General features: G+C 51.1%; 1 protein-coding gene across 1 annotated transcript; it reads right to left on the bottom strand.

The window, feature by feature from the left end:
- Nucleotides 1-5,166: 5,166 nt before the first annotated feature.
- On the bottom strand, nt 5,167-8,618 carry FBXL14 (F-box and leucine rich repeat protein 14). The gene has a single exon (XM_015865380.2). The coding sequence runs from the start codon at nt 8,560-8,562 to the stop codon at nt 7,360-7,362; it is 1,203 nt and encodes a 400-aa protein (XP_015720866.1). The 5' UTR covers nt 8,563-8,618; the 3' UTR covers nt 5,167-7,359.
- Between the last annotated feature and the right edge of the window lie 12,943 nt (nt 8,619-21,561).

Genomic DNA, 21,561 nt, shown 5'->3' with positions numbered 1-21,561 from the left:
AAAACACAAAGAGAGGGAGGGTCGTAAGTACCCCCATTCTCTCCTGATAATCCCTTAAAAAATAATTGCAGGCCTAAACCTCTGGCCTCCAGCAAATTTTCCACTCGATTAGAGGCTTTTGTGAAGCTGGGGAAAGGGACACGCAGACTTGCACATTGTGCTGCTGCCTGAAACTTCCAGCTGGGATTTTTTCCATCAAAAGGGGATTTTAGTAAAACCATTATAAGGGGCTTAGTCACAGAAAAGCAGTTGAGCTGAGACAGGGGTAGATTAGCTCTAACATGCTTGTTTTTGGCACCAGGGACAGGGTGGAAGTTACACCCAGCCGCTCACATGCAGCCTCCCCGTGTCTGTCTGCGCTCCTGGCAGGTGTGCAAGGAGGTGTCATCCCAGCACGCCGTATCCAAAGCAGCCCGAGATACAGGGAAGAAGCCAGCAGCCCATGCACAGCTCTCCAGGACTGGATCTCTAAACTGAAAGCCATCCCACTGCTCTTTGGTGTGATCTGTGTGAGTTTTGCTAATGGACAGGTGTCCCTAGGGATGGAAAATCGTGATGGGCAGTGCCGTTTGTGGCCTTAAGGACCATGTCCTGCCCGCGCCTTTGATCCACACGGGTGGTCCCTTCGAGTCACTGCAGAGAGGGTCCTGGTGAAGATGTAGATAGAGCAGCTGGTGCAATCTGAGCCGTACCTGTTGTGACTGGACGGCTGCCTCCAGGACTGTGGAGGCACTGCTGTGTGTCAGTTCTGCCTTTGTTTGCCCTGCTTGAAACAAAAGCTGCAATAGCCGAAGAATCTGGAGAGAGGGGGATGTCTTGCTGGAGTAGTCACCGTTGCTTGGAGCTTTCTTACAACCTGTGCTCATACATCAGCACTTCCAGGGGTTCTGGATGGCAGACCCTGCTGTGAGGATAATAGGAAGATGGCCCCACACTTGGTGTTCTCTGCCCCGATCCCCCCCTTTCAAGGCAGTGTGAGGCTGGAAAGCTCATTTAGGCTTTGCTACTCCAGGTGTTGGCAGTCAGGAGAACTGTGGAGGCAGGAGGGGTGGACGTAATGTGAGTTGCTTCCATCTCTTTCCCCACCAGTGATCATACTTCCCTTTCTGATGCCTCTGCATGTAATGAGCCATGCATAAGCTAATTACTAATTCTAGGAAATTATTGTGTACAGCTGTTTCTGAAAAAGACACTATAACTGTGTTTGTAGCAGCAGCGTTAGAAGTCAGAGGGAGGAAAAAAACACATTCAGGTTTAGGTGCTACAAAGGACCCGTGCATACAGCCCTTGGTACTTTAATCACCACGGAGGTATCCCACTGAGCAGCTGCCAGCAACGTAACCACGCGGCGTTGCGTGTGCTCGGCACTCCACCTGCGCTGCGGAGCGCTAATTAATTAATTAGGCGGTGAAGCGTGCGGAGCCGGGGCTCCTGTCCGCCTCTCCAGCGGCTGAGCGCCGCTCCCGGGGCTGAGGGCAGCCGGAGCCGAGCCCCGGCACTCGGCGGGCAATGCTGCCGCCTGGCGGAGCGCCGCGGGGCTGCGGCGGGGGCTGCCCGGGATCGGCGGCCCGGTGTCCCCGTGTCCCCTCCCTTCCCTTGGGCCTAGGAGCCGTCCCGGTGGGGCAGCCTGAGGAGCTAGAATGGAGGTTAGAAAAAGGTCGTATTTGGATCTTGACAGCACCGTTTTCAGGTCGGACTGGCACGTTAGCTAATGCATTTGGTAGATTTAATTAAAGACGGGGGACAAGAACTCAGTGTCACTGCCAAACGTGGCTGGAATCTGAGCTCTGGCAGAGGAACCCACGAGCCCTCTCCAGCTCTGGGCTGGGGAATCCAGCGGCCAGGCAGGGAGCGTTACACAATGCGGCCAGCAGCTCTGGCATGGGGCCTTGCTGCTGTCCTTAGGGGTCCTTGGATGGCCCACAGCCACCCCGATGGGTGTATGCATTATTTTTCCTCCGCTGAAGGCACTATTAAAGTAATGGGGTTTTTAGGTAGGGGATAAAGAAAGAGAAGGCAAAGAATTCACTTTGCTAGAAACAGCCCATGCACATACGAAGCGAGGCTGCCAGACCCCAGAGGTATCTACCTACCTTTAAGCTGTTAAGGACAGCCTGTGCTGGCTTCTGCCTTTGGATCTGAAAAGTCTGGGTGCCTTGGCCACTGTGCTCTCATTTTGGCTCTTCCCCTTCATCAGAGGGCATGTTCAGTAGCTGTATTTTCATGGGGACAACCTCTCATCCTAGCACAGACCCAGGCAGTTTGCATTACACCTGTCCCCAGACCCTCGTGATTTATTAATAGGGAAACAAACGAGCCCAAAATCTCTGTGACAAATGGATTCAGCCAAAACTGCAGCAGCACAGGGTGGGAATGTATAAAATGTATAAATTTCCACATGCTGGTCTCCCATATACCGGTCCAAGGGCAGTAGGACCCAGGTGAAGCCTTCCTTCCCTCCCATCTCCCCCTCCCCACATGTGCTTTTGGAGGATGGTCGGGAGAGAAGCCAGCCACAGGCTGTGGCCAGGGACGCAGCTGCTGGAGCAGCCAGGGACCTGCACAGTCGGGTGTTTTGCTGCAGCTTGTGAGCTGCCATCTTCTGCTGCCCATCCCTTTATCCCCGCTTCGTGTCACACCTGCTCTGCTCTGCTCTTCTGGGCAAGGACTGCATCAGCCAGCAAGGCTGGTGGTGCTTTCGCTGGGCTGGGGCAGGCAGTGCAGAGCCTTTACTGCTTTCATGCGGCTCTGAGAAGTGTGGGGACACAGACAGGAGATTTCCAGCCCTCTTCCAAACGGTGTTTTTATGGCTTTCTACCTTGGCTGCCAACTGAGTCACGTTCAAAAATTCAAGAGCGGCTGGAGAGTGAAAATTAACTTGTTACCCTGAGGAGTCACGTGGTAATGGGTCTATGGTTGTTGGCAATGGATTATTTATTTGAGGAAACCCTTCTCTTTACTATTGAAAACATGCATTCTTCTCACTCTGGCTTCATAGAATAGTAAGGCTGTGCCCACCAGCTCCCAATAGGGAGACACCATTTTTAGTCAAATCCAAAGGAAACAACCTTTTTGGGGTTGTTTTTATCCTGCGAGGTCTCTTACTCCTCATCCCTTGCTAGAACTGCTGGCTGCCCTGGGAACACTTACGTTTCAGAGGTAACGGGAACCTGATCTGGAATTCCTGTCACTTACAGCACTCATACATTGTCTTTTCAGTCAGGAAGTTACTGTAGACCTTTCTCTTCATGCACGAAAGAAAGACCCCACACCTCCCTCCAAGTAAAGGAAGATGGATATAGTGTCAGGCTCAATTAGATCCAATTGTGGTGGCTTTCCCCAGTGCGAACAATGCAGCTTTTGTGATGAACTCCCAGCAGAAAGCGTGAAAGTCTTAGGGAGGGAAAGAAGACAACGCAGACCCCAAAGTCCCAGAATGGAGGTGCCAGCCCTTCTCCTTAGGGTGGGGATGAGGTGGTGCGCAACCGCGGCCCTCTTGAAATGTGATTTTCCTTTTTGAAACGCGGCACCGAGATGAAAGGGTGGTTAGGGCTGGGAACAAAGACCCATGCGTTGTCCAGCCTCAGCCAAAAGCATCGCGGAGGCAGAGGTGAGCACGGGGACCAGGCCCCACAGCTCCTCGGTTGGGCGGCTGAGCAGCCGGGGCAGCGCCCGGTGAGCACGGTGCTGGAGCGGGATAGCGCACGGTGAACAAAGTGGCCCTCTCAGTGCTGGAAGTGCTTAAAATGCAAATGTACAGGAACTTCAGACCATCCCCCTCCCTCCTCGGCATGGAGGAAAAGCAGCTTAAATACAGCCAGGCCTGGAGAGGAATGTTAAAAAGAGGGGAAGAATCACCCTCCTCCTTTCCATAGGGACCCTCACACGGCGAGATTCAGTATGCATGACTGAACAAGCAAGCAAGGACAGCTCCTCTTTTAACTTTCTTGAACAATGGCTCTGGCTTCTTCCACCATTTCGCATTCTCTCTACCCCAGCCCCTCCTTTAAGAAAGGAAAAGGGGCAGCGGGGGAGAGAAAGCCCTGCCGCAGGTCTTAGAGGGAGAAAAGCTTTGTTTCATGCCCTATAAACACCGCTTAAGCTCCATCTCAAACAACAATAAAAAACCCACATCGTGCAAGTCTAAAAGGGACCCTGTCAGGTTAAAAGTCATACATTAAAGAGAAAGATTACGGTGTAGTACAAAGGACACCTTCGATTATTCAAACTTCTTTTTTTTCTCCCCCTTACATTCCCGCTCTACTTCCTCTTTCCTTTCATCTTCGCTTGGGCAATGAAAACCACCGGAGCCATGTCAGATGTCCCAGCTTCTCGTGTGCTTGCACGGCTTTGCTGGGAAAGGTTTATATAGATCTGATGGGTGTTCCATAGGGAGCGGGGAGGGTGGGCCTCAAGTTAGGCATATACCCCCTCTGCCATCTACCTGGGACTGTGAAAATCAAACAGCTCGGTCCTTATGCTCTCACTCTTACATCAGCTTTCCCCTGCTACACAATACCATATTCACATGGTAAGAAGCAGACACCTCACACCAAGGAGCTTCTCAACACCAGTTCACTCCATTGACGCCAAGAGCTCCCTCAGCCAGTGCTGCTCCAACCAAACCATCCCTAGAACCTTTGAATGCCGATGTCACCCAGCGTCCTGCACTGAGGGACCAGACCCTATTTCCTTCCCCTCAGCAGCCATGGAAATGAGTGGCCCCAACCCCTCAGCACCACGAGCACAGCAGGACGGGCAGGCACCTCTTGTCAAGAAGCACAGACAACACAGATACGGCTTTTTGTTTTTGTTGTTGTTGTTGTTGATTTTTTGTTTTTTTTTTTTCTTTTTTTTTTCAAAAACATACTTCATATTTCCTCTTTTATTATATAAATATCAGTTTCACCTTTTTACCGTAAGAATATAAAATGTTTTAAGAGGATCTTTGTTATTTTTTATACAAATTCACAAACAGTACAATTAATTCATAGGGGTCTCCAGGTTTGCGTTAACTCCGTGGTCTGGCCTGTTACTGTGGAGGGTTTGAGATTCTGAACACGTTGAGAAAGGAAAAATAAAAAGAAAACAAAAAAAAAGCCAAGATCGTTTAAAAAAAAAACCAACAATCCTTAAGTCTTCCTCTTTCAAATAATAATATTAAAAAAAAAAAAATAATAATCTAAAGAACCAGCTCCATTTTATTGACAGAACAGAGATAAGACAGATGAACTTCAGTCTCCTCCCCTCGCGCTGCAGCCTCGGGGCCTGCAGGCTGCTCGCTCCTCGCCCACAAACAGGAAGCCTCGCACAGTGACCTTTTGTAGGTGATTGGAGAGGGGAGGGGAAAGGATTTGCATATATCTCTCTATAATATTTTCTAAAACAAAAACGAACTTGCATTGTACACATGTGTGTCATAGCGACAGCCCGATCCTCAGCACGGATTCTCACGTTACACATTTGTGCTACAAGAGGCAAAATGTAGAAGCACAGTTTGGGGTCCCCGATCCCCAGCGAAAGAGGGGAGGGAGAGGCACAACCAGAATGTGAAAGTGGGACACAGCGGGGTAAGCTCAAAAGCAAACAAGGGTTTTAAAAAAGAAGGAAAAAATAGAAGAAAATAATAAAAAAATAAGGAGGGAATAATAAAATGGGGGGAAGGAAGGGAAAAAAATGAACAAACCCAAGGAAAGGGGGCTTTATTCCAGTCTAGGCACAAAAATGTTTCAGTCTCAAAATCTCTTTCCTGTAAGAATTCCAGGGCTTTGGAAGAGGGGGGGTGAAAAAAAACAAAATAGGAAAAAAAAAAAAAAAAAGGTAACAAATTAAAACGAGGTAGCCAGACGTCATATATATATTTATATATATAGAATATATTCAGCAGAAAAAAAATGTACTTAAAAATCCACAAGAACAGCAACTTCAAACGTCTTTAAAAATAAAAACCATGTAGGAAAATGAATACTGTAAAGAGGAGAATTAATGAGGAAAACCGGGACCGGTTTACAGGACATAAGCGAGGGATAGATGGGAGAGTAAGAAGCTGTTTTTGTAGCAGTCATTTTTTTTATGCGTTTCAAAATAAAAACAGGTCACAGTATCTCAAATGAAGCAGAAATGAAGCTGGAGATTCTTCCTTAAGTCCCCCAGGCCGAGGGGAGCTGGCCACCCCTTCTACCCACTTAGCCCCCATCATCCATGAGGAATGGATATGTAGCTGGATATGTCTATCCCTGGCGCCAAGAAGAGGGAGGGGAGGAGAAGGGTGAAGGGGTGTCTCTCAGCAACTCTGTGGCCCCCAGTGCACGGGAAGGTCTAAGAGACCAGGGTCCACATCCAGGCTCTACAGAAACGGGGTAGGAGGAAATGGTATCTTCATCTCCAGTACAGAGATGGGGAGAAAGAACAGAGTGCCTGGGCTTTTCCTTTAGCAACAGTGCAGGATGACATGGAAACGTGCTGACAAAAGGAGAGGTTGTAGCTGTCCCTATTCTCAGTGCAGAGGAGAACTGGAGTAGTGGGAGAATGCATCTACCCATAGCAGAGAGCAACATGGAACTGGAGATTGAAAACAGACTTTAAAAAACCAACAAAACAAAACAAAACAAAAAAGGTAAAAACCAAATCCATGTACCTAGGGAGCTGTATTTCTGTCACAACTCCCAGCTGACAGGGGAGGGGCAGGCGCAGAGGTGGAATGGTTAGGGTTTGTTTTTCAGAGCTTTTATTTCTTTCTTTTAAACCGAAAGCTGTGTCTGTGCCCAGTGCAGGATGACTGGGTGGCCAGGTACATAAGTGTAGCTAGGAAGCCATTCCTGCTGTTGTAATTGTTTGTTCCCATTTCCATTCCCACTCTCCTTTATATAAATCAAAAATAATCTATTCTCAATGCATGGCAGAGCAAGGGTCTTGATCTTTATCCATCCTTAGTGCAGGAGGGGATGGAATCGGGGAGCGGGGATAAAGAGGGGTGTCTCTAGCCCCAGTGCATAAGTGTGGGCTTCTACCTCTTCTGTAGGGGGCGGGGGGAGGATGCTGGGGTAAAGATGCAGAGAGCACTGTTTCCCCAGTGTGGAGCTGGAGGCATGACCTGGAAAAAGGGTGGGATCTTTCTCTCTTTCCTCCTGCCCCCCCCACCCCGCCCTTTCCTCCTCCTCCTCCAGAGTGAGGACGGGTAGGCAGCACACAGGGGTCAAGGATACTCGCTCGCTCTGTTCTTCCCTCCAGTGCCAGGGTGCGTGGGTAGCATGGCTGTGCACGTGCCCCTCTCTCCTCTCCTCTGTTGCAGCAGTCAGTCAGTCCTTCAGTCTGTGAGTTCCTCCAGAGGAGACGGAGGTCTCGGGGCACCCCCTCCTCTCACCTGACCTTCTCGCTCTCAGTCATTTCCCACAGTCCCAGGTTGAGCACCTTGAGGCAGGGCAGCTGGGTGATGCGCTCCAGGCCCCGCTTGGTGATGCGGGTGCAGCCGTAGAGGTCGATGCCCGTCAGCTGGCTGAGGTGTTCAGCGATGAGCTCCAGGCCCTTGTCGGTGATGCGGACGCACTGGCCGATGTTGAGGGTGCGCAGCCCGTGCATCTGCCGCACCATGCGGTTGATGCCCTCGTCACTGATGTGGCAGGAGCAGAGGGAGAGGGAGCGCAGTCCGTCCAGTCCCTGCGCGATGTAGGCCAGGCTCTGGTCCCCCACTTTGTCGCAGAAGGAGACGTCGAGGCCGGAGAGCCGCAGGCTGCCCATGGCCAGGTGCATGATGCCCGTGTCGCTGATGTTGTCGCAGGAGCGCAGGTTGAGGCTGCGCAGGCTGCTCATGTGCGACAGGTGCAGCAGCCCCGCGTCCGAGATGCCCCCGCAGAAGCTGAGGTTGAGCTGGCGGAGGCGGCCCAGCCCGCGGGCCAGGTGCTTGAGCGAGAGGTCGCTGAGCTTCTGGCAGTCCTGCAGCGTGAGCTGCTCCAGACCCAGGCAGCCCTCGGCCGCGCTGCGCGTCATGCCCGCCAGGTGCCCGATGCCCACGTCGGAGAGGTGCCGGCAGGAGCGCAGGTTGAGGCTCTTGAGGCGCTGCAGGCCCCAGGCGATGAGCAGCAGCCCCGTGTTGGTGATGTTGCTGCAGCCCCCCAGCTCCAGCACCTCCAGCCCCTTCAGGTACTGGGCGATGCGGCCCAGGCTGCTGTCCGTGATCTGCTTGCAGAGGCTGAGATTGAGCGAGCGCAGGGAGCTGATCTCCGCCACGAAGGCGTGGCCCAGCCCGTTGTCGGTGAGGTTGTAGCAGCCGCTGAGGTTGAGGCTCTCGATGTCCGCCATGCCCTGGATCACGTAGCTCAGGCTGCGCCGCAGCGACAGGATCTGCACCCGCCGGATGCCCCGCGCCGCCAGGCTGGGGAAGAGCGAGGGGTTGGCGCGGCGCAGGTGCAGCTTCGCCTCCACGCCCCGCCACACGGAGCGGTGGTAGGCGGCGTCCCGCCAGGCCGTGCACACCTGCGCCGCGCGGCCCTTGTCGCGCACCTCCAGGTACCCGAAGATCATGGCCAGCAGCTCCGGGAACAGGCACGAGATGTGCGTTTCCATCGCCCGCCCGCGCCCGGCCGCCCCCGCCGGCGCCGCGCTCCGCCGCCGGGCCCGGCCCGCTTCCGCTCGGGGCCCGCCCGCCTTCCGCTCCGCGCTCCGCGCCGCGCCGCTCCCGCCCGCCGCCGCCTCTACCGCCGCCCTCACATCGCCGGCCCGGGCGGCGCGGCCCGGCCCGCGGGAGACGCTGCTGCCGCGCGAGCGGCCCGGCCCGGCCCCGCGCCCCGCGGCCGCCGCCTCTACCGCCGCGCCGGGCGGGCCGCGCCGCTGCTGCTGCTGCTGCTGCCGCCGCGCTGCTGCCGCCGCGCCGCGCCGTGCCGCATCGTGCCGCCTCCCGGCGGGCGGCTGCGCTCCGGCCCCGGCGGCCCCCCGCGCTCCGGCCCCGGCCGCCGGGCCCCGCCGCCTCCCTTTGTCTCCGCGCCGCCGCCGCCGCCGCTCACAGCCCGCGGCCCCGGGCCGCCCGCATCCCGCGGCGGCGGCGAGAGGGCAGCGAGCGAGGCAGAGGGGTCGCGCCGGCACGGCCCGGCCCGGCCCGGCCCGCCCCGCCGCCGGTACCGACTCCGCCGCTCCGGGCCCGGCCGCCGCCGGCCGCCTGCTCCGCTCCGCCGCGCGCCGCTCGCTGCTGGGCCCCGGCGCCGCGCTCCGGCCGGGCAGGAGGAGGGGGAGGAGGCGCGGCGAGGCGGGCGGGGAGGGAGCGCAGGAGGAGGAGGAGGAGGAGGAGGGAGGCTGGGATGGGACGGGATGGGATGGGCTGGCGGCAGCGCTGCTGCTGCTGCTGCTGGCGCTCCCCTCGCCCTTGCGCAATGGTACGATCCGGAACACTCCGAGCCGTCGCCCCGGCAACAGCGCGGCCCATTCGCTGCGTCCCGCCGTTAACTGTTGCCGTGCCGCCGGCGGGGACGGGCCGGGCCGGGAGCAGCAACCTGCGGGGCCGGAGGGGCTTCCCGGCTACGGGACCCCAGGGGAAAGAGCGGAGGAGACGATGCGGAATGGGAGAGTGCGGGCCCGGCTGCTGCGCGGGGCACCTTGTGCCCGGCTGTAGGGACACTAGGAGGGCTGCTGTTGTAGGGCCGCCGGGACAGGCCGTGCAAGAACTTTCGGATCGGAAACGGTGTGAGCGCTCCCGTAGGGTGAGCGACTAGCATCCGTGTGGGGAATGAGTGTTGGAAAGCCGCGTTTCCTGCGTGTCTGTACCCACGTGTGGGGGTAACGGCGGGGCTCGGGCCCAGCGCCGTCACTGGGCACTACGAACGGACGAAGTGGTGATGCAGAGCAGGTAAGGCTTCTCGGAGTGCCTCCAAAGGAGAAGAGCTGGTCTTCCATGACAAAGTGCTGTAAAGCAAAAATAAAGCTCGTATTCGTTCAACACGGTGGGGTGCATTTTTAACGCTGTTTGGATTGCTAAAGTGATACTGAAATTAGCCTGGCTCTGGCAGCGTTTGTTACCGTGAGATTTTCAACAGCCTAGAGGAATGGGCTCAACTTGAATCAGCTGTCTGCTGCATCCTCACACACGTTAGTTGATTCATCAGAGGTTAAGTGCACGGTTTTCATTCTGCCTTTTTCCTTCTGCTCCAAGTTGGGGGCACTGTCAGCTGACGGCCCCAGTGCTGCCATGAGGTCCTGGCTCACACACGCACCTCTACTGACAAGCGGCTGTAGTATGGCAGCACACGGAGCCCAGCAGTACAACTCCCAGGCCACGCGATGGGACGCGCTGACCTGCTGCTCATTCACTGCCTGCTCGAGTCAGCTCGCAGCGCTCCTGACAGGTTCACTTTTTATGGGCAGACTTTCTGCCGGCTCAGGTATCGCCGTGCACAGCCCCAGCTGGATCGGGTATCGTCTGCACCCCTGCGGCTGGCGCAAAGCCATTGTTGGCTCCTGCTCTGCACTGTGCGCTCTGCCTTGTTGAGCGGGAGTGTGCTATATGCCTTGGCCTGATCCCGATCAAATCTGTGCTCCCGGGTGATCCGGCGCAAGGTACTTTTTAATCACCGTGCCAGGTGTCACCTGGTGAAAACTGAGCTTTGCAGTACAATTTGGCTGTTTTTTGTGGTGCTAAGGGTAGTGGTTAACCAGCGGGTTAACTGGAAAATGATCGGGTGAATGGTGCTGAGCAGCAGCACTACAAATCTTGAACCTTGCAACCAAAGGGGAAATTCAAGATGAAGTGAGGAGCAGGTGAAAGATGCATGGAAGATGTGCGAGAAACAGCTGAGGTCACTTGGTTTTGCTCAGCCTGGAAAAGAGAAGAAGATCAGCTGAAAAAGGACCGCTCGGAAGCAGGATGGGTCCGGCAGGGATCCGGCAGCACATGGAAGTGAAGTGGCACAGAGGTGTTGTTGGGATCTCCTGGTGATTGTTGCATTACTCATAACTGGCAAAGCACGAGCAAGTTACACAAGTCATTCTGAGAGTGCGCTAATGAAGGCTGCCGCCGTGCTATCCCAAATTTGGTTGCAGAATCATACCATGGAAGTAATGCTGTACTTCCTATCCCTTGGCCTTTCCTTTAAAATCACATCTGGGGGAAACAGGGAAAAGCATGCTTTAACGCATAAAAGTTAACCCCAAATATTGTTTTATTATATCATCAATTTTTGGAGGCCTCCGAGTTCTCACACATTACACTTCAGCTGCCTGTGCCTCCTAGCAAACAGTTCATATGTAGGTGCTCAATGGAACAGCCTGGATCTTGGACTCTTCTTTATGGGGGAAGATAAGAAGTATATTCCTGGTAGGTTTTTGTTGTCTGCTCTATCTAAGTAACAGATGTTTGGCAACAGAGGTTTAGAAACAAAAGTAAAAGCACCCGAAAAAGGGCAATTTATCTCATGGCTGTCCAGCTGACTTTCTGTTTCCAGTATTAAAAAAATATGTGCCATGTTTATCGTGATCTCAGGGTACAAATAAGAGGTGGTAATCGCCATGTGATAAACTGAGTTTTATTAAAAATCTCTGCCTGCCTCTACGCGTTCTGACGGCTAATCTGTCCCGCTGGAGCCGTGTCTGACATTCCAGCCCCTTGAGCAGCTCCCAGCAGCCGCTTTCTCTTTTTGAAAGCACTTGCCAGATAAATGTTTCATTCTTTTTTTCCCCCGGTTATACCAGTGTTCGGCAGAGGCTGGACAGTTTAGCTTGGCGGTGGTTCAGGAGGATCTGCATAACTCACTCGTGGCTTCAGTGACTGGGAGCAGTTCTTCTGTCGTGCATCTCTTACTGCGTGGTTGGGCGTAGCATCCGCCAGGTCTTTCTGTGGTTTCCATCTCAGTCTCTTCCTGCTTGTTTCATTTGCTTCTCGGCTTGCAGGACAGCATTTTGTTCTGTTCCATGCTTGGCTCCAATCAATCATTTAAGAGATAACAAGCGCAGATTCATTCCCTCTCCTTTCTTTACTTCTGCCACTCTGTTCCACGTGCTTTCTGTGTTTTTACGGCTTCCTGCAATGAAAACCTCATGAATTTACCCTCAAGAATCTTCTCGGCTTCTGGCTTTTTCTTACCAATAGGTGGTGGCCACTAGGGCTGCAGGAGAGAAGTGGCACAAAACCGTTTCAATGGTGCAGCCCAAGCCTTCATCATCTTTTAATGCAGATGGCTCTGGAGATCCAGGCTGGTATCCTAAGCGTTGGAGCTTCCCTTCCCACCCTTGGAAAGAAAACAAGGCATGGATGTTGGCCGCTGGTGTTTGGTGCAGAGGTCGCAGGCCGTGCTGTTTGGGTGTAGCCTGATAAATCCCATTAGCTAATTTCCTGTGGCTGGCTGGTGCTGCGTTTTTCAATCCTTTTGTCCAGCCCACCACTGCATTGCTACTCAGTTTAAAGCATTTCTCCACAGCCCAGGCTGCAGTGGGGAAATTTCTTCTGCCTTAAAAAAGGAAAGAAAAGAAAATGTAACTGTCTTGAGGAGGAGCTCAGCTAACACTGCTTTGGAATTTAGGTTCTGGTGTCCTTTTCACTCCAGGTGGCTGCAGTTGTCCTTCCCAAATTGGTCTCCAGACCTTGTCCATCAGATCTGCAGCGTGCCCACAAAACTCAGCTTGGCCTGAGGCAGCCCATTGGCTTAAACTGGTTCCAGTTGGTTCTGTGGAAGGAACTTCTTGAGAGTTCATTTGGGAAATGGCTTTGTTGTATGGAGGAGACCAAAGCGGTGCTTTGGCAGTGCTGATACCCCAATTGCCATACTCTGGCTCAGCGCAGTGAGGGTGCCAGCTTGCTGCAGAGAGAATACGCGACATCAGCATTACACATGAGGCGGGGTGCTGCTGCTGGGCTTTGCAGCGCTTAGCAGGGTGTCAGGGAGCAGCGATGGCGTGAGTCACGTGGTGCTTTCTTTGCTTAAACGCAAAGAAAAAATGATCCCCTACAACTCTTTTGTGAATGTAACCAGTAATTACCGACAAAGATCTCTATTAAGACCGAGTACATTTAAGTGTAGGCAGAACATGTGTCATGTGCGTACTTTAGATGTGTAAGTATATATGCATTTATTATTGTACTCGTATTGCACCTCTGTAAATCAAGATGGAGCTGCTAAGTGAATGGATTCTGTTTGGAATTCGGACCGGTCCTGATCACTTTGTGACACGACCTTATTGAGGAAGTGTAATTAGTTACTGTGTTATTTAGACATTGTAACATTAGGATCCTTGGGCGTTGGGGAGCTTTGCTGGGAAGCTTGGGTCACAACAAAGCATTCCTTAAAAATAATGTAAGAAATGGTGTTTTTTAAATGGCAGGTGTTGTGTTTCTGAAGGTGGGGTGCTGTGTAAGTCTGTGCGTTGGGATGACACGGTTCCTCCTGCACCAAGTGATTCTGCTCTGCTGTGTATTTTCTGGCACTGGGGGTGTCTTATCCAAACTGTAGTGTACTGTAGTGAAATTCAGAGCTGATGTCTCAGGACAAACACCAACTCTGAACTGGAGCCTATGGGATTAGAGGTTTTTATCCAGGTTTTGATTTTATTTCTCAGTCAATAACTGCCAAGAATATAACTACTTATATAGGGAAGAATGGCCAGGGGATATAGAGCATGGGATTTGTGGATTATATTCCCCATTTTGCCATTAAAGTGGCCACTGGCTGTCACTGCTGTAGCAGATTGAAGCAAGTCCAAATGAAAGGATTACTGGGAGAACCAAAATGATTATGGTCCAGGCAGTTGTGCTTGGATATCGTATACCTATCACCTATCATCTGCTTCTGTGTGACAGGGCTGTCTGGGGCTGAGATAAGTGGCTGGGGCCCTGGCCACAGCTTCACCATGCATGTCACACCCGTTGTAGCTTGTATGCACCTCGGCATCTGATGGCTAAAATCATCTAAGAGAAAGTGTTCTGGGAGGGCAGGGTGTAAAATCTCAAACCTCAGTGCTTGCAGTTCATTGTACTGGGTGCTATTTTAAGTGCTGGGCTTTGTCTGTCCTTTATTAGAAGTACCAAAGACGATCAAGATGGTGGGAAGTTATCTGATGTAATCATTATTATTGAAAACAGTGGCAGAAAAACAAGGAGGCCTTTCAGGTAGTGCTTGCTTTCCTAAGCCATTCCTGAGGATTGAACTCTGAGACCTCTACAAGCTGAGCTGAAGCAGGCAGCCCTGCAGCTCCAGTGTGGACATGTGTGCCCGACATGCCATGTGGTACTGTCACAGCAGCATGCTGAGAAGGCTGCCTCCAGCAGCTGCACGGGCCAAAGCCCAGCAGGGAAGGGTGAATGCTGTTACATTCAGCTGGAACAAGAGGGAATGTTCTGGCCTTTGGCTGAGACAGGAGAAAAGTAGGTGCCAGAAGGGTAGATGTAGCAGCGCTGGCCAGCTTGTGAGCAAGGGTTATTTGGCCATTAAGGGAGGTCTGCCAACAATCCCTTCCATCAGAAGCTCCAAGGATGGGGAAGCATCCACACCTGCACAGGTCCTGCTCTAGGAGCACTTGGCAGCAAGGTCCGTGGGAGGGTAACTCATAAGCTCTTCAGTAGAGTCAGAGGTAACCTCACAAGAAGGTAAGCTCAGCTCGAGGTATGGATGTAGCCATATGGTTCTTAAAACACAGTATTTCTGTACCCAAGGATTACTGCAGTGTTGATTTTAACTGTTAACTCCTCCCTCCCTGGACCCCAGCCACCGGCACATTTTCAGGTAGTAAATAGCCTTCTAAAATTGGCAGTTCACTAGAATTGGATGGAGTTATGTCACTTGCCCTATGAACATTGGCTCCAATCAAGATTTTAGAGGAAAACTGAAAAATAAGGTAGTACTGTTTTGGAAAAATGCTGTGAAGGAGCACAGTGTGAAGGAAAAGAAACTGCAGGTGGGAATTACAAAATATAATTTCATACAGAATGTAGGGGGGAAAAAAAGCAAAATTCTGTTTCATAGAATGGGAGATTTGTATTGGTTCTGGCCAAAGAAAAGTCACCTTAGCATCAAGGGGGAGATTCAGATTGGAAATAAGGAAGAAGTTTTCTACACTAAGGGTGGTGAGGCACTGGAGCAGGTTGCCCAGAGAGGTGGTGGATGCCCCATCCCTGGAGACGCTCAAGGTCGGGCTGGATGGGGCTCTGAGCAACCTGATCTAGCTGTGGGTGTCCCTGTTCACTGCAGGGCTTTGGACCAGATGGCCTTTAAGGGTCCCTTCCAGCTCAAATGATTCTGTGATTCTGTGTTACTAGAAGTAATAGTTCAGAAAGTGTCATTGCCAGGTTTGCTTTGAAAGTCTCTGAAAACGTGAGGGTGAAACAAAGGGCAGATCTGAGCAGATCAAGGGGGATGTCTGGAGATCATAGTGTTGGGGGTGGAAATTCAATGGTTAAAACAAAGTCGGTGTTTTATGCAGTTCTTTCAACTTGTTTCAGAAAAAGGAACCCTTGGCCTGCCACATATTTGTTAATCTTCCATGTAGCCATGTAGCCAGACCCTGTCATGTGCAATGAGAACACAACTTTCTTTAATCAAGATGGTTTGGATCTGCATAGGAGAATGCAAGATAGAAATTCTGCTTTTAGTCCTTCTATTTTCTTTTATATTTTTTTCTTTCCCCAGCATACAGGCTGACTAAATTGCGTGGAAAAGCAGCTCTCTTTCCACTATTTTACCCCTGAGATCTGCTATTTTCCTAGTCTTGTTGGTGTTGTTGTTCCGTGCTTTTTGCCAGCAAATGCAGGCTGTATTCTTTATGTTCCTCTTGGAACAGCGAATCCTTTCGTCTGAAAATTATTCTTGATGCCTTGAAGCAGGAAACATAAGCAAAAAAATATTGAGATATATAGAAACCTCTGGAAATATTCATGGAATGGCAACAGCTGCCAGGACGTGGGAAGCGGCAGGTAACTAAATAATACTCCTCTGCATCTGCAGTGCGTGTCGTTTGGCAGAGTTAAGAGCTCTATGTAAGCGATTATACCATGAGCCGTGCAGAGGTTCTGGTTGCTCTGAGGAGGCAAAACTCAGATCCAAAGGCCTGGGTGAGAGGTGTGCCGCTACCTCATTAGGTGCGTGGGTTTCTGCTGCCTGACACGCGGTACCCAGCAGTCCAGGCCCCAGCGCTTCCCAGCTCCTGTTGGGCCCAGGCCTCAGGCCCAGGCCTGCTGGGTACGCTGCCTTGCTGGGTTTCATTGGATCCTAGAGAGCATTGGCTTTTTAGCAAGTCAGCTGGCAGCCCCACTGTGTTTTGTTTCGCGTGGTTCACATTCTTCCATCTAATTCCCACACTGAAAATTTCCAGCTTCCTATTTTCCCCTAGCTGTCCCAGCAAGACGTATTGAATATGCAGATGTGATGGCACACGCTCACACACGTGCTTTTCCTGAAGCAACCCCTCAAAGTTTGTTCTGTCTGTTTGTTTTACTCCTTATTCTCTAATCCCCAAAGTGACATTAAACACATTTTTTTGTTTAACCTTTGTATGAAATGCTCTTATTTGCAAGGATATGCGAGTTTAGTTGCATTCTGTTGTACTCCCTTGTGTGTGGAGGAGACGCTGAGTAAATGAAAACATATTATAATTGTTATGCACCACGCACAAATTCCTTTTCAGACATCTTGTATGCATGCCTTCTCTAGGACATATTTGTGAATGTGAACTCCGCTGTATTTTCAGACACATCCATGTCGTAAATGACAGTGCTTTTGCTCTTTGTTTAGCAGTATGAGGGTCACTCGTGTAAAGCTTTCAAAGCAGTGAGTACTGGAAAAACAAGGGCTGGTGGAAGAGGAGCTGGGAGTGCTGATGATTGTCTGCTGGTGATGAGTCTCCTGGTACAGCATGGCACCGGGCCTGACCGAAGAGCTGTGCACACGCTGTCAGCACTAGTGATGGAAAGACAATCAGAGATCTGGCTTCTGCTCCAAGTGAGGAAGTTATTTTGCTGCAACAGCATAAATCCTTACCAGGATCTCTTGCTTTCCCTGTGAAATAGAGACTTGGACAATTCCTTCCCTCCTCCTACACAGTGCCCACCCCAGGGGTGGGTGCATGTATCCTCATTCCCTGGCTTTTTGTGCTCTGCAGAAACAAGCAAGCATACAAGGCAGCATTCATTGTACCCTCTTTTGCAGCACAACGTTATTTCCTCACCTGCAAGGCAAGCAGTCCTCACTTTCTCTACAATTACAGTATTTTGGCAGGACACGCTTCAATAAATGGCTGAAATTTGTTTGTCAGAGCCAAGATGATAGAATCATGAATCATAGAATCATTAAGGTTGGAAAAGATCTCTAAGGTCATCAGGTCCAACCCCAGCCCAACACCACCATGTCCATGAATGGCTCCATTGCCATTCTCTGGACACACTCCAGGGCCTTAGTGTCCTCTTTGTACTGAGGGGCCCCAAACTGAACACAGCTCTCAAGATGTGGCCCCACCAGTGCTGAGTACAGAGGGACAACCAGCCCCTGCTCCTGCTGGCAGTACTATTTCTGATACAAGCTAGGATGCCATTGGCCTTCTTGGCCACCTGGAGACACTGCTGGCTCACGTTCAGCCAGCTGTTGACTAGCACTTCCAGATCATTTTCTTCCTTACAGCTTGCCAGCCATACTGCCCCAAGCCTGTAGCACTGCATGGGGCTGTTGTGCCCGAAATTCAGGACACTTGGTTTTGCTGAAGACTAAATTCCAGCCTCCCAGTTAGTTAGAACCCAAATGAGGTGGCAGAGCAAATCAGCAGCTGTGCCAGCCAAACAAGGTCCTGACCCAACACTTGATGTAGTCACCAGACAGAAGGTCAGAGCTTCAGCTTGCTCCAGATGGAGACACCATGGCGAGGGCTGTGTGCCCAGGCTCCCTGCTGGAGATGCCACTGCGGTGCACATTAAGTGCCAAAAACACAAACAGCATAAAGGTGTGGTGCATAGTGTGACCAGGGAGGGGAGTCCTGTGCCCAGGGTAAGGTTTGGTCATGCAAGAGGACTGGAACCTCCTTCCCAGCCATGGCTGCTTCTGAAGACCCATACTAGGTCAAGCCCCCTGCCCTCTAATAGATTGGTGCATAGCCATATGCACGTGTGGATTTTGACCATGAATGAGAACTTGTCCATAGTTGGTTTCCTTTGACCATTACGATCCCTAGAGCTGGTGACAGTAACACACCATCTGATGCTGCAGTTGTGTCATCGCTCACGGATGACATCAGCCCACATTGTGTCGAAATAAGTGGTCCAGCCCTCCTTCATCTCTGGCTGAAGGCCAGGCTCCCCAGTGCACGCTGCATACATCGGGCTGGAGCAGCACTTTCTGAGCAGATGAGGTGTTAGATAAGCACCTACATTTTCCAGATGATTAAACCCTTGGAGTTTTGACTGTGGTGGTTACATTTTATTGTATTTATTTTCTTGAGGGGGGGACGACACAAAAGCAGGAAAGGGGGAGCTTGGCTGCTGGCAGGATAGAGCCCCCCAGTGCAATGCAGGATGTGTAAGGGGCAGGGTGTGCTCTGCAGCCCTCAGGGTGGGTGGAGAGCAGCCCGTGGAACCTTGCACTGCCTCTCCAGATGCAAAGCAAGTTTTTGCTTTCATTAGTCCTGCTGGGCTGGCAGAGCTGCAGGAGGAGAGATGGAGCTCCACTCTAATAGTGCCTACACCATCAGCAAGCAGCCACATTGCAGTTTGTGGTGAGGAGAGAGGCAGAAAAAGAGCTTTTCTTGGAATCGCTTTTGGATCGCACCAGTGACCTGGGGATCTTTCCAGTTCTGTTTTATTTCTGCTGAGAGACAGGGCAGGCTTGCAGAACTGGGGAGGCGAGAGCGTGGGACTGGATCTGTGTGTATCAGTGTCGATGTGCTGACTTCTGCTTACATCATCACCTTGGAAGGGCAGCGTCCTGCAGCATAGCGCTGCTATGAGCTCGTAGGGTGGGAGGCAGAGGTATGCGTGGCCCCGGTACTGCCGCCTGTGGGACCCTGTTGCTGGCTGCAGCCTCAGGCTTGGCGTGCAGAGCATTAAGGGATGAGCTGGCAACACAACCAAATGGGTGTGAGCTGACCACAGACACTTTTAGACTGGAAATTAGAGAAAGAGTCACAGCTTTTTGCCCGGTGAGTTTGCAGACAGTGTAGGGACCCAAATAAAGCAAACAGCTTTTAGGATGCTCAGAAAATTTATTCATAAGATTGTATGGTTCGTCCCTGAAATGTCACACAGCCCCTTCTTCCTATTACCTAATTAAAAGAAAAGAAAGTAAATTAACGATTAAGCTGCACTGTACAGTTAAATCGGTGCAGATCTTAACTTTGAAGGCTTTGCTTTTGGTTTAAAGGATGACTAACCTGCACAACACCAACTACTGATAGAGCTCTTTCAGATTAAGTTTGCACGAGCGCACATTCTGCTGAAAATTTGTATCTGGAAACTTTACTAAAGACCATAAAGAATGTTGAAATAACATTTTATAAGTGATCTTAAGCACAGCACTTCTTTTTCCTGGGGTTAGAGTTGTACATGTCATTGATATTAAAATAGAGGTGAGATATAACACGATCTTTTTGGTACAAATGTATATGCAGTCTATTTCCAAACAGTCTGAATAGGTTTAGCTTGAATGTGTTACATGCAGCATTAATAGGATATTGTTACACTGAATAGAAACGTGGTGGTACAGAAGATAAATCAGTTCTGGAATTGATTCAATCAGTGTAATCTAATGTTGACTGAGATACCTGCTCACATACCTACTTGTGGACACACAGTCCCACCAGGGAGGTGAGGAGGGCTGCCCATCATAAACACGGATGGTTTCCAGGCAGGCATGTACCTGCAGGGACAGCTTTTTGCTGCTGCCTCTATTAAGTGTCAAGGTGCTTAGCCACGAGTTTAGGAGATCGAGATCTCTTTTAATGTCTGGCCTTTTTTGTTCCTTTCAGTACTTCTCATTTCCTTGCTGTGTTCCTTCATTCTTGCTCTCCATGGGACAGATATCACCGGGCTGCTGATGCTGGCAGCTATGTCTTGGCATTTGTGCACGACACGGCCTGGTGACAGTGAGACCAAGTGCCCTTGGCCAGGGCAGCCGTGGAAAAATGAAAGAGCAAGGTAGCGGTGAAAGGAAATCTGGATCTGTCAGCGGGGTGGCAGGTGATGAGATGCAGAAAAAGGTAGCGCATGAGCATGTCAGGAGATCAAACTGAGCGCAGAAGTACCAAAGAAATAAGCGGAGCGTAAACAGAAATAATCCGCCCTTCCAGCAGACAGAGACGGCGTGCACCAAGTCGCAAGGGCAAGGCAATGGCACGGGGGGAGAGATGGGCAATGGGGTGCTACACCTGTTGTACGATGGACCTGTGCAGTGACTGCTGCAGGTGAAGAAATTATCAGAATATGTATAAAATTGGATGTTTAGGTCGGGCAATGTGGGCACCAGTGTGGCACCACAGTGGCACAGTGCTGAGGGAGGGACTGCAAGGAGCAGCAGAATCGCAGACTGCTATGGGTTGTGAGGAGATGAGAGTAGATGATACAGTTCCTGGGTGAAAGCTGAAAGGGACCGATCTATATTCTATGTAAAACTGATGGAGTGGAATGGGCAGACATGCAACTTTGATGAGATTTCTGAAGCCTCGCTAAGAGCTGTGGTTAAAAACAAGCCTGGCTGCTGGAAGTGAAGGTAGAGTGATGTGGTATGGTACGGTACATCTCTTGATGCTGCCCACAGCACGGATTTACACATGGAAACCCTCCTTCCCAAGAATGGAGCCCTGTGTCTCTCTGCTGCTGGCTCCTTGAATAGAGGAGACTCTGCTTAAGTGAATATTTTTTCCCATCTCAAGTAAGTGTCTCATGTCAGTCCAGAGAGAGAGAGCAGTGAATGTGTCTGGATGCGCTGGATATTGCAAGGCATTAGAAGCGCACACTGAACCACAGTCAAGTCGCAGAAATAAACAGGAACTTGAAAAAGGCTCGTGATCGCAGCAGGAAGAATGCATGTCCAGTCCTCTGCAGTCTGGGAGAAGCTGGACCAGATGCAGGAATGGTGATCATTTAAGTCATGCGGAATGAGACACTTTCTTTCAACTCTGCTTATAGCGCTCAGTAAAGATCCGTGTCATGCTTGGGGACATCCCAAACGGAAAGCAGTCACTATAGGACAAGGAGTTTGCTTAAGTAGCTCTTCTTTTCCAACTTATCAGGGCTGTCTTCCAGCCGGGGCTCAACTTTTTCCCCTCCTGCCAAATCTTTGGGAATGATCTCATGGACACCACCTCCCCTTCTTTCTCAGAACCTCGCATCTTTGCTGGAGTGCACGTGGCAGGAAAAGCATCAGGAAAGGGCTCTTCCAGCATGACTTCCAACACTTGGTGTGCAAACTCAGGTGCAGTTGTCACCTCTGAACACTGAACAAAAGCAAACAGGTACTAATTTTAGGCAGCACGGTAGGCAGTTGCCTAGGGCATCAGAAGCTTGAGAGCATTAACCCAAGCTTTTCATTTACCAAACATTTTAAAGACCTATATGGTCTTTTTATTTATTTATTTATTTGCCATAATTCTTATATTTCTATACGGCCCACTGGC

This window comes from Coturnix japonica, chromosome 1 (genome assembly GCF_001577835.2).
Source record: "Coturnix japonica isolate 7356 chromosome 1, Coturnix japonica 2.1, whole genome shotgun sequence".
Lineage (NCBI taxonomy): Eukaryota > Metazoa > Chordata > Aves > Galliformes > Phasianidae > Coturnix > Coturnix japonica.
Note: the sequence above shows the minus strand (reverse complement) of the source record. Positions and strands in the feature narration are given on the sequence as shown.